Source organism: Cyanistes caeruleus, chromosome 5, assembly GCF_971803275.1.
Source record: "Cyanistes caeruleus chromosome 5, bCyaCae1.hap1.1, whole genome shotgun sequence".
Taxonomy (NCBI): domain Eukaryota; kingdom Metazoa; phylum Chordata; class Aves; order Passeriformes; family Paridae; genus Cyanistes; species Cyanistes caeruleus.
In genome coordinates this window covers 49,699,336-49,712,547 of record NC_141705.1, presented here as the reverse complement: position 1 = coordinate 49,712,547, position 13,212 = coordinate 49,699,336, and the positions used below count along the sequence as shown (strand labels likewise).

The following is a 13,212-nucleotide window of genomic DNA, read 5'->3' as shown; positions in this document are numbered from 1 at the left end:
TGCATCTTCCAGAAATGTTTTTGAGATCAATCCCTGTTCTTTATTCATGCAGTTGTAAATAAGGCTAAGATGCTATCAGCTGGCGTTGCAGAAGCTGTATTGAAATTTCTCAGATCGGAGATGCCCCCCGTTCAGTTCAAGCTGCTGGGAACATTAAGAATGTTAATAGATGCACAAGGTAAAAATAAACTGTTCTCTATGTATAAAGTGGTTCTCTTTGGTTCAGTCTGTGATATGCTGCCAAGATTCTTAAAAGAGAGAAGCAGAGTTTTTCTAAATTTCATTCCTGAAATCATGGAATAAATCTAATACATATGCAAAAGGAGAGGAATATGGGTTGATTTTTTTTTTCAGAACTCCTAAACTGACTACCAGGGACTCAAAATAGGTGTCAAATGCTTATTTACTTTTGAACTTCTTTACACTGTCACATTAGAAGTGTGTATTGAGGCGTGAGTGTTTTGAGCTACCACTCCTGTTTTGCTGTTCAATTGCTGTATTCCCTGGCTGTACCTCAGTCCTTGGAACAGGATAATACTCTATTAATTGACAGACTGCAATTCCAAAAAGAAAACTCACCTTTTGTTACCAACTTATTCCAGAAAGAGGATTTATAAAATCAGAAATCTGCTAAAAACCAGAAATAGTTCATGAGGTAAATTAGCTATGTATTTATTTTTTTCAAAAGATCCATTTAAGTTCTAGTAAAGCAATTGGATGTGAAATAGAATTTTTTTAAAGAAACATAGTGACTTACAGTCTATCAAACCTGATCTAACTGACCACAGTGCTCCCTTCTGGCAGCAGTCCCTCCTGGTTTTTAATTCTTGAGCTGGCTTACAGCTCAGCAGGGGGGCATGATATCACCTGTATTTTCCCTGCTCTTAATCAGTGCACAAGCTTCATTAACTGGGCTGATAAGTTGTTTCAAAGACTGGATTATTAATGTTTCTCTGGATTTATTTTTTCTTTTAATTTCATTTGGCTGGCTTTACTTGCTTCAATGCAACCTAGACTTTTCCCACTAGTAGTGCAGGCTAGTGAAGTTCTTCTAACTCCTCCAAGTTAATAACTTTCAGCTTGTTTTTCTAGCACTTGCTTAAAAAAAGTGACAACCTTTTTGTTGTGTTGTTGGCTCCGGCTCATGTAGCAGAAGCAGCTGAACAGCTGGGCAAAAACGTAAAACTGGTGGAACGATTGGTGGAGTGGTGTGAAGCCAAGGATCACGCAGGTGTGATGGGAGAGTCCAACAGACTACTTTCTGCACTTATACGACACAGCAAATCAAAAGTAAGTTAGTGGAGGAAAAGATCGGCTTGTTAGAACCAAGACTTACCCGTGCACTTGTTGCTGGTAACCAACCCTCCGGCTTGCAATCCTTCTCTAGTGAGCCAGCTTGGGTATTCGTGTGTTACATCTCTTCTGCCCAAGGCTTGACTCACTTTTATTTTTAATGTATTCTGCAGAAGTTCAGCTTGCTGTATTCTCTATGTTTTAATGATGCTATATAAGAAGAATCAGTGAACTCAGTTGTTAGGATCTTGCTATATATTTATATAAAACTGAGATCCAGAAATAGTCTGTCTCCCTACTCTTCACACAGCATGTTTCAGAGTTTTAAGATTCAGATGGATCATTAGAAATGATAATTTATTCCAAATTCTAACAAAAATTGCTTGTATATGGCAAAAGGTATAACATTAGGAAAAATTCATCTGCTCCTCCCATCACGTTCATATCCATGGAATATCTTTACCTAAGCAGTCTCAAATCCACCATTCTTGTGCAGCTGAGTATTAGACAAAGCAGCCTTATAAAGGACAAACACATCTCCTCTGGAGACAGGCTATTTCAGGGTCAGACTTCCTTTAACATGTTCACTGATATTAACACAGGCTGCATTACTGAGCTTAAATAGCAAGTGTGATTTGGAGAGCTCAGACTGTAACAGTGACTTCTTCATTCATCCATGGCATTTATGAAGGGAAAAATACAGTAGGGGCCTGATGTGTACTGAGCATCTCCAAGAAAAAATCAACAGCCCTTACAGGGATTTAAATCTTTGCTGATTTCTAGTATTATCATCTCTGTCTAATGCCCACTCTCCATTTTATGTTCGGCCTCTAAAACTGATCAGGGTTCATTTTTCTGGTTCTCACTTTTTTTGCCCTCCTCCCCACAGTCCCCAGTATGCATGCATGGATGGCAAACACCACCACAGATGTGAGACTTAATAAATATTCCCGTAGGACACAGAATTCAGTTCTAAATATGGAGACATGACTGATGACATCAAATAGATATTAAGGCAGAAATTAACAGCATTATTACAGGTGAATTAATTTTTGTGGGGTGCATGTACTCAGAGGAAATTTGACGTGAAGAGGGTAACAGCTGAGAGGGTGGGGTTTATTAAGCTTTTGCTGCCCTCTAGGTTTGAATATGAGTACAGCTGTATGGCTCTTAACATCAGGTTTGAATTTGGCTTGTAATTTTAAATGCTTTGGAGTAATATTTACAAAGGCAACAGTCAGTTTTAGTCATTCTAAAAAACTGGAGTAGGTACCTGTGATTTCAGCCCACTAGCACCAAACCTGATGGCTATCCATCTATTCGGTACTGCCTTTTAAAGGGTGATGCTCACCTACTATATAAAAAATTTTCATGTCAAAGATGCTGATTGGTTCTTATCTTATATAAGACTTATATAGCCAAAATTCCACACCAATTCCAATAGAACTTAGTTCCCAGATTGTGTCAGTCTGAAAACTACCTTGGAGTTCCAGCAGAGAATCACAAATAATAAAATATATCATTTCACGTACAGAAATAAGTAAGTAAAGATAAGTGAAAATTTTAAGTAAAAATACTTAAATGCTTGCATATATTATGTCATTTAAGAAGAAAAAAGGGTTTTAAATGTGATATTCCTGGGTCATTAGGCTGTAATTTGGGCTGCTAATATATTCAGTATGATTATCTAAAAATATTTCGTTTTAAGGATTATGATTATATTGTGTCTGTTTCCTTGCATAAACAACGCTACTGCAAAGCCTATGCAAGGACTGAAAAAATAATTAATTTTCAGCACATATGTCAGGTTATTGGTTTTGGCTTGTAGCTGGTGTAAGAAGCAGGGATGTGTTTCAAACGAAAATTTAAGATCTAGATGAAAAATTTTAATCGTAGTCTTGTTTCAAGAAATAAATGCTTCTTCAAACCTTTGTGCACTTACAGGACAAATGAAAAATAATAAAACCCAATCCACATTTCCTCAAGCAGTTTCCTTTCAGCATGCCAAGTTACCTGATTTTTCAGGCAAAGATTTTGCAAGTATATTTGGGATATAAGATGGTGAAAACGTGCACGATCACTTTTGAAATTTTAACTAACAAATACCTGTAGAGACCAGAAATCTTTATTTATCTCTTGTCACATAAATTGGATCAAACTCTGGACTTGAAAACAGAATCCCAGCTGTGTATTTTTGATCTGCTTTAGATACATTTAACCCAGTTGAATGACATTTTAAGTTTCTCAATATTGGGCAGCAGTACAACAGTTCATTTTAACAGAAACCAACCCATTGGTGTCCCATACCTACCTTTTCCATACCTGCTTTGTATTTGAAGAAAAATTCCATAGTAAGACACCACTGCTCATTTTCCAGTCAATAGCTTTTCAAGTACACCATTTCTGTTACTTAGTATGGTGTAATATTTGTGATCTCACCTCTCTGAACATTTTGAATAAACTCTGAAAATTTGTAGAGAGAGATGAAGCATTTAATAGCTTTATTATAACTATGTTTGTGTGTTTTCTTTACCCTAAGTATATATATTGTTAGATACTTTGAACCCCTAAATATTTGATGATTGATGACACAGTGTGAGAATTTGAGTTATACCATATAACCCGGAAAGAGTTTATTATATGTGTCTTAACTTAGTTATGGGGTTACCTGCCTTGGTTTAACACCCTGTACCTTAAAATTGCAGAGCAGTAACAGATAATATGGAGGCCTGCATGTGTGTACATTGATGTGTAAAGTGATTCTATGTGCTTAAAGCCGAGTACCCTTACGCAAAGATAACACAGCATCCCTGACAGTTCCCTTATTTAATACAGTTTGTATGGAATTTTTTCATTTCTGCGTTATTTATTTTAGGATGTAATTAGGACCATTGTACAGAGCGGCGGCATCAAGCATCTAGTAACCATGGCAACCAGCGAACATGTAATAATGCAAAATGAAGCTCTCGTTGCACTGGCATTGATAGCGGCTCTAGAGTTAGGTGAGTATCCCAGCAGTTCACTCCACCTGTTTCCTTTCCAGTCTGTGCCCAAGAGAAGCCATAGAGGGAGAATGCAATGTAGAATAGCCTCCTCCTTCCACCTGCTTTTCAGCATTTCTGTGGTGGTTCATGGACACAGGCAAGCCATCATGTTATGCAGGAAGTTCGAGAGCGCTGGTTTCATGGGATCTACTCCATCATTCTGGTAGGTGGTGGTGTGATCTAGAACAGCCCTCCAGCTTAACTTTCAGATTTGGGGTAAAACCCAGAAAGCAAACATACCTTAAACTAGAGACTATATGATCTGACCACATTCCTACACTAGAATGTTAATCTGCTTTTGAGAAAGCTTAATAGGCAAGTGGACACTTCACCTTTGATAAGTAAGAATTAGAGAATACACGGAGGTGGGTAACACCCCCAACATATCTTCATTAAATTACCCAGAATAAGTGCAAGAATTGCCATATGAAGGCAGACATGATTACATGTCTTGACCTGCATTTGTAGTACACCTCAGGTTTTCAAACAGGAAAATAAATGCTAAACAGAGGTTTTGTTTATCCTATTTGCTTACTTACTAACTAAGGAACTAAACAAGCAACCTTAAATATTTTTGTTCTCGATTTCATCCATTGTTTACTGCAGGAATGCTCTGTTCAAGTATTGCCAGTACATCAAGGAATTGTTTTTAATAAAAGGAAAGATGTTCCTGTTCACATGAATCTCTTTGTCTTGTCTTCAGGCATTTAAAGGTTGAGCCCAAATTCAGTACATGTATCTTAGAAAGCTACAGAGACAGTAACTCAAATAGAGATCTTGAAAAGTTTTCCACAGGCTTTATAATGGACCCTCAGCTCCCTCTACCATGGAATCAAGAACTACACAATCTATATTTACTCAGAATTTCCAAAAGCAAATTCAGGCAATGGAAGGAAGTCTTGAAAGCTGAAATATTCCAGGTGTTGGCCTAAATAGCTAGAAAACCTCATGGCTTTTCCATCAGCTTACTGCACTGGATTTCATCATTAAACTCTGTGACTGTCCTTTCAACCAGTTAGACAACCTCGCATTTTTATAGCAAGAGCTGTGATTCTTGTTATCATACCATCAAATACATGCTTGAGTTTTATACCAATGAGTTATGTACCACAGCCTCACTTTCACTCTGGTGAGAGATCATGTTTCAGGAAAGGGATAACACATGGAAGCGTCAAAGCAAGTGGCACTTCCAGACTTAAAAATTTTCACTTGTATTTCAGTCACTGCTGAAAAGGATCTTGAAAATGCTCAGCTTGTTCAGATTCTACACAGACTGCTCTCAGACGACAGGAGTGCTCCAGAAATAAAATATAACTCCATGGTGCTGATCTGTGCTCTTATAGGATCTGGTGAGTATTCAGGAGAGGCTGCTTCCCAAGATTTATGTATGCAATATAGTTCTCCCCTACAGCTGAACACAGAGCATGTGCAAACACACTGTGACTGGTTCTCTGTCCACAATGGGTATAGACACAAAGGTTCAGTTTACTGTGACTCTCTAGTGTCTATCTATAGTGTCAGGGATGAAGCTGCTAACTCAGTTTTGGATATTAACTGCAAAACTTGAACCTGGCTTCTGTTGAATGCAACTAGCTCAAACTTTGACAGGAAAGAAATGAAAAGCATTTAAAGCTGTACAATATCAAGCTGCCTTTGTAAATACACAGATCACAAGAACTTCATTTTCATTTCTAGCTGCAAGTTCCCTGTAATTGATGTGTGATGGTGCTTTAGGAAAGATCTTTACATTTATGTCAGTAGGAGGACTCTTTCCCTTAAAAACCCTCATATGCTCAGCCCACCAGGCACAATGTGCACTAACACATCAGTGCTGGACACTGTAAACTCTTATCTCTCTCTGAGCTTCCCCTCTGCTAAAGGTCAGGCTGTTTGAGCAGGCTGTGGTTTGATATTGCAACTTCCCACCTGTGTGTGGGCAAACAAACAAAAACCACAAAAAAAAGCGCAAGGTGTCATGGGGAAATTTCATTCAAGGTTTCAAGAAGTTGCTGCATTTCTTTCATTCAGTTCTTTAAGAAAGATTGAATCTGTGGAGGGAGAAAAAACTTCATTCCATAAAGGTTTAGGCATTTACAGACAACTAAGATGACAAAGAACTTGAATAATAACAGAAGAGTGGAAAGTCTGCACAGCTTGCCAAGTGTGAAACATAAAAGTTCTCTAGAGATTAGTTTATGGCAATTCAATTAATAGATTAAAAGTTACCACAGTTAAATGTGTGCTGTCTCTGTAAACAAAGATGCTTTTTTACTTAAACACAGTTCACCATGCCTACTGCAAGTGTATTTTTGGAGACCTGTACATCCATGCAAGAGAATATTGTATTCCTGCCATCTTATAGGAACAAATACTTGATTTTAGAGAGTATACACATCTCAGTGTGCAAAGATTTTGCTCAAAATTTGATAACAAACCTCAGCTCTCAGTAAGCACTCACTTTAATGTTAAGAGATGTAAACTTAATTGTTACTCACAGCCTTCTTGAGCCATTTCATGCTTGGGACTATCCATGCATTTCAGAGCAGAAGCCTTTTGCCAAAGGTTCAGAGTCAGCCTCGTTGTCTTGATCTTTATTTCCATCACTTCCAATTAAAATAGTAATCTTCAGAAAATTTGCCTGACAGTTGGTTTTCCCTTCCTGAATCTTGTCACCTGCAAGACTGACAGTTATTTAAAGTCAAATACCTGTCTCTCTTGTCCACCAGAGTACAGACCAGTCTTCTCTTAGAGGGGTATTTTAGCGTTATCCAAGCAGCAGAGTTCAGTCTGCCACTGCACTGTAAGCCTTGGCTAGGTGTAAGGCTCCTTACCCTGCTCCCAGAGAACAGACAGCAGCATGTCACTGCATTATGCAGCTGTGAAGTTAGGACCCAGCATTTGACTGACCCAGTGTTCTGCCCTGCTTCATGATGACAGACCTGTGTAAAATCAGTAAGGACACAAGAGTAACAACTGAGCAACCCTGTTATTAAACTTTTAAGTTGTGGGGTGGGGGTGGGGGGTGTTACTATTTTAGCCAAGGAGAGGAGGATCAAGAGGCTGATTGCTCTTTACATGGGAAAAAACTGAAGTACATCTCTTAGAGCTCTGCTGCCTCTAAACTCTTTTCATTACCATCCCTACATTGTGAGCCACGTGCTTGTGTTATTCTACAGAATAAAATAATAGATCTGTGTAGTTATTTTTAAAGTAACTGACCCCAGTATAGTTGGATAAAGACTAGAAGCAGTTCCACTGGTTTAATTATTGGTTTAGTTTAATTCTCCAGTGACTCCTGTTGGTACTATGCTTTGTTATGGGGTATCTGGCATCACATTTAACTTGATGCTGCCAGCATCTCTGTTGACAGAATGGTCAAGGTGGAAGGGACCACAGTGGTCCAACCTCCCTGCTCAAGCAGAGCCATCCCTAGATCACATGGCACACAATTCTATCCAAAAAGTTCCAGTGAGGGAGACTCCACAGTCTCTCTGGGCAATCTGTTCCAGTGCTCAGTCACCTGCACAGTGAAGAAGTTCTTCCTCATGTTCAGGTGGAACTCTCTGTGCATCAGTTTCTGCCTGTTGCCTCTTGCCCTATTGCTGGGCATCACTGAGGAGAGACTGGGTCTGTCCTCTTCACACCCTCCCTTCACTCACACTGATGAGTTTCCTTCTCTGTCATCATCTCTTCTCAAGGCTGAACAGGCCCAGCTCCCTCAGCCTTTCCTTCTGAGAGATGTTTCAATCCCTTAATCATCTTTGCTGCCCTCCACTGGATGCACTCCAGGAGCTCCATGTCTTGTACTGAGGAGCCCAGAACTGGACAAAAGCACTCCAGATGTTGCTTTATCAGGACTGAGCAGAGGGTCCCCTGACCTGCTGTCCATGTTCTTCCTATCCACCTCAGGATACCAATGGCCTTCTTGGCTACAAGGACACACTGTTGGCTCACTGACAGCTTTCATCTACCAGGACACCCAGGTCCTTCTTCACAGAGCTGCTTTCCCCAGATCAGTCCCCAGCCTGTGCTGATGCCTGAAGTTACTCTTCCAGGTGAAGAACTCTGCATTTGCCCTTGTTGAACTTCATATTCTGTTAAGCAGTTAACAGATATCTATTTTCATGTGAATCTTTCCATCTGGAAGTTCCTCTTGCGACAGAGTGAATGGATAGGGAAAGAAAAATGAGGACAGTGGAAAATGGAAGAATCATCCAAAACAGAGCATTCTTAGCTAGCACAGTCTTCTGTAAGCAAGTCTCCATGAAACTGGATGTTAGCAGCCATGGTAAAGCACAGTGAAAGGTCTGCTTAAACATGCTGATATCTCAGGAGAAAGCAGGAAGTGCATACATAGCACAAACACCCCAAAAGCTTTACTGACATCAGTCTGTACATACACATTCCCAGGTGCACAGCAGCATGACAGGCTCGAGCTCTTACATGGTAGGGGTTAAACTGCATGAGAACTAAAAATACGTGAATCTCAAGAAAGTAGGTAGGGATGGGAACAAATGCTAAAACTTTCTTTTTTAAAAAAAAAAAAAGTAAATACAGCAAAAAGCATAGCTGTCTGAAACACATGGTTGGGTTTTCTCCTGGGAAATTCAGAGATTAGGCCCCCAGCAACATGTGGAAAGCAAAATTATATGTATTTGTTGTGGGATTTCACTAGTGAGGCATGAAACAAAACCAGTCATCTTGGATCAAAACTGAAATGTCCAGAGTGCAGGGCTTTGAGAAAACTCATTGAATCTCTTACAAAATTGCTCAATTTTATGAGTTGATTCCAACCTCTCCCAATACAAAAAGTAAGTAACATGCAATCCAGGATCAGATTCATCAGACAGTGTCTCCTAGTTTTGAGTAGAACTTAAACACTGCATCCATATGCACAGCACTGGGCAATGCTCTGCGTGTTGTGTTTGCATTAACTTCAGAGCTGAGCAGTAGAGGGACAGCAAACAGTGCCCAATTGGTGACACATCCATTAAGGACCCATCTCACACCCCCACACAACCAGTAAAAGTTGACACACACAAATTATTCAGTGAGCCTGTCACAGCCAACTTACTTGGTCAGGCTAGTTTAAAGGATAAACCAAAAAACTGTTTTCAGTAAAAATACTTCCTAAGCATGTTTCAGAAGGTAATCCAGGTGGATATTCTTAACTGCTATGCAGCCAGCTTCATCACTGATCATTATCTGAAATCCATGGAGTTTCTGTGTGCTGGAGGCCCTGAAAAGTTGTCTCTCCATCCTCAAAAGCAGTTCAAAAAAGTAAACAGTAACCAGATTATGCATATGTACAGCTGCGTGCTTGTGTGTACAGGGTTTAGTAGAAAAGTTTCTCACAGTTTTCTTCTGCCTGTCTCATACAAAGCACTGTTTCTTTTAATATTTCCTTTTTCAGAACCTCTTCAAAAGGAAGTGCAGAGCATGGCGTTTCTAGAAGTCATATCAAAACTCCGCAGCCATGAGAACAAAACTGTTGCCCAGCAGGCCTCGCTAACAGAGCAGAGACTTGCTGTAGAAAGCTGAGGAAGGTCTTGTTTCCAGTGCATCCCATCACAGATTTCACTTTTGTCCTCCGTCCTGCTGCCGCTCCTGCTATGTTTTCCACTGTATCACTTGTGCATGCGTGTAACGTTCCCACACAAATTGATGAACTGATGTAGGTACCCATCCAAAAAGGTTTCTACAAATTCATAGGTGGTGTTAACATGAAACTGTCTCCACCCGTAACTGTTCTACTTGTATTCTTGTTGCTTGGGCCACATAGTAGAATGTGCATGTTGTAGTCCTATGATGATGTAGAAGTGGTACTACACAACTGACTCTTTCCTCATGCCCCCTAACTGCATAAAAATGTACTACTAAATTAGGGACAATACAAGATGCAGCAAGTCCAGACTAGTGTGCTGACTATAGGATTAAGAAGTAAATCTAGCTCAATTTCTGGTGCTTTGGAGATTCAGGTTTGAATGCAATGTACTGCTGCTCATTCACTGGTCTTGCCTATTAATGTCAAATTCGTGGTACCTAGAGGTAACAAATAAAAATTTCAGTGCTCTCACTTTATCCTGTGGTTTGTCCTTTTTTTCTAATCCCACGCAGAAGTCGCCACTGCACCACCATGCACTGGTGAGTTCTTTTTGCTCCTGGCTCTGGCCCAACACAATTGCTGCCTTTCGGCTGAGCAGATACAAAGGAAGCTATTCCAACCACTTCCACTGTGTGTGCTCACACAGAGGCACTGTGTGGCGTAACAATCATGCATTTTAGCAGCAGTGCATGATACAATCCTTACCCTATAAAGCCATGTGCGTATGAGTGCTCCTGGGCTTGCTTGGGATTGCTTGTTTATTTATCAGAGGGTTTTTGGAGATGGATTTTTAAAGGTCTGTCTTGCAGCAGCTGTTCAACAGAAGCCCATCAGGTGAGAAATGCAAGATGCAAGAGACTTCCTTTTTCTCCTTTCCTAGGTAAGAGAGATGGAAAACTGCCAGTCTCAGCATCCTGTCTCACAACTGCTCTTTCATAGATCTATAACATGCCAGCTAGCAAACCAGGAGACAGCCCTTTGGCAAAACAAGGAGCTAGTTGGGATAATGGTTTCCAGCAAGCCTGCAAATGCTATTTTGAACTGTGTGATACCATTGTCTAGCTTGATAAAACCCCCCATGTATGAAAGTCATAAGATCTGTAACATTTTAAAGTGAATTCAGCATTCTTAGTGCTGAAATGGCAGCCTCAGAAGTTTGAAGTTCCTTTTCTTACCAGCAGAGGCAGCAAACCCAAAGTCCAAGCACCTATGAGATCCCATGCCAGGTAATTGCAGACCACTGCTTTTGACCTTCATAAATTCACTCCCCAGCTCCATGAGACCACTGCCTATCCCTCAGATACTGTGATGGGAAGATGCCAGTCATGAGGGTAAAGGGATTGTTTACACAAGCTGAGTATGAAAAGAAACTTGACTTCAATAGTCAGCTTAAGCTCTTCAGATCATACCAAAACACTGCAGATGCTACAGTTTTCACTCTGAAGAGATTTCACATCTATTTAAGCGAGTGTCAGAAACATGCAGAAAAAGCCTCCAATACCAAACTGCACAACAGCAAAAAAACCCCAAAACCAACAGAACAAAACACACAAAAAGACATTTGCTAGTACTAGTGCAATAAAGCCACTGAGAGTGTAGAGGTGTCAGCATGGACCAGGAACTCGTGACATCAGGCTCCAAATAACACGGAACCTCTGCACTTCTGCTGAACATAACCAGCATGTTTACAATCACAGCTCACAGGCCCTCACAAGCCCAAATTTTCTCAGGCACAGAAACTCTTTCTATTGACTTAAACAGAACCTGAAATAACATTGTTAGTTATGTTATTGTTAGAAATGTCAGTTACAACAACCTACCTGATTCTAAAAGGGACTAGTATTTTTTGACTGATCCTCATGTCCTCATGACTGCATTTTACCAATGCAGTTGGTATAAACTGCAAGTGCTCACACAAACTGGTTGTGATATTGACAGCATTCCCATTTGGTTGTCTAACCAAACAGCTGTGGTTAAGCATTAGCTCTATTCTCACCACTAAATGTTTATCAGGCATACTACTGTCCCAGCAAGCAAGTCCAATGGTTTCCCTGCATGGAATATCAAATGACATACATTCCTAGATAAAATCTGTGCTGAGCCTAGGAAGGAAAGCACACGTAAGGGCAAAGACGGGTGTATGTCACAGTAGAAGGAGGTAATTGAAAAGACTGTCTAGCCACAGAAATGCTGTGCTGTCCTGAGGCATGCTGCAGCCTGCAGGTCACTTCTGTGTAGCTGTAAATCATTTCTCCTCTGAGCACCTTTAAAAACAAATGGGATCTAAGGACATTACTATCACATGCATTTCACTACTCACTGCACTGAAGTCAAGTGAAGTGGGACCGCTGACAGTAATTCCAATTAGATGTTTACTAGCTAGATTACATGTAAGCAAAGCTTGACATATGCTGCTCAGACTGTTTCTATGACAGCAATGCCAGACATAGGCCCTTGTCTTTGTCCTAGTGCCACCAAAGCCAAGCCAGAACGATCCCTACAGCCACACCACAGGGCAGGCAGCACCTCCCTCGAGTGTCACACTCATCATCTACAGACTTTGCAAGGCCCAGCACAGCACTGTCAGGAAAGTGAACACAAGTGTTTTTACATTTCAGTGTCCTTATTACAAGGAGAACCTTCACTCTGGGTAAGGCACAAACCCCAACAATACTGGCCTTGCATCCACAGCACCCATTAAAAAATGTCATTTGTTTCAAAATGGTAACTAGCCTCAACTTCAAGAATCAGTGTACAAGTCTGTTAAGAGTTTGACAGATAGCAGGTAGCCACTCTTAGTCTCAATCTCCATCATGAAAATGCCTATCCAAGTCTGTCACATCTATTAGGCAATGTCCTTGGCTTTTCTTCTCTTTTGTCAACTTTTGGTCATACCTCTGTTTGTGTGTCCCCAATTTAGACTCTTATTTTGTCAAATCATTTCCATATATACAGATAAATGTCATATGCCTGAAATACGCAAAAGGCATTAGAATTCAGTTTGGATATAGATATGCTTTTAAACTGATCACAGTACTATTTTGTGTACAAAACCTAGAGGCTTTGAAATACTTTAAAAATAAAGTTTGTGTCCTCCTCTATCCATAGTAGCACAAGTCATCATTACCCATTTTTACCTGCACAATAATGTAAGCCAGTTCTCACTACTTCTGTTTAAGGACATGCTGCACTTATTTAAACTTTTAAAAAGGAAGGTGGGAATTTCATTTGCCTAAGTCATGTAAAGCAGCAACTTCTCAACACACGAGG

The 13,212-nt window shown here is 40.2% G+C and overlaps 1 protein-coding gene and 1 long non-coding RNA gene across 11 annotated transcripts in view; one reads left to right on the top strand and one right to left on the bottom strand.

The window, feature by feature from the left end:
* RAP1GDS1 (Rap1 GTPase-GDP dissociation stimulator 1) overlaps window positions 1-10,418 on the top strand; it is a 90,231-nt gene extending 79,813 nt beyond the window's left edge. For all 10 annotated transcript variants that reach the window (XM_086888414.1, XM_086888416.1, XM_086888422.1 and 7 more), the window contains 5 exons: window positions 53-178; window positions 1,151-1,290; window positions 4,169-4,295; window positions 5,558-5,686; window positions 9,751-10,418. In XM_086888414.1, coding sequence (XP_086744540.1) covers window positions 53-178; window positions 1,151-1,290; window positions 4,169-4,295; window positions 5,558-5,686; window positions 9,751-9,878 — 650 coding nt within the window. In that variant the 3' untranslated portion in view covers window positions 9,879-10,418. The remainder of the gene's footprint in view (window positions 1-52; window positions 179-1,150; window positions 1,291-4,168; window positions 4,296-5,557; window positions 5,687-9,750) is intronic.
* On the bottom strand, window positions 3,401-7,279 carry LOC147653100 (uncharacterized). Its single transcript, XR_015286708.1, has 3 exons — window positions 7,169-7,279; window positions 6,833-7,018; window positions 3,401-3,756 (listed from the first exon to the last, which is right to left on the bottom strand). It is a non-coding gene; the product is annotated as an uncharacterized LOC147653100 (long non-coding RNA).
* Window positions 10,419-13,212: the final 2,794 nt, after the last annotated feature.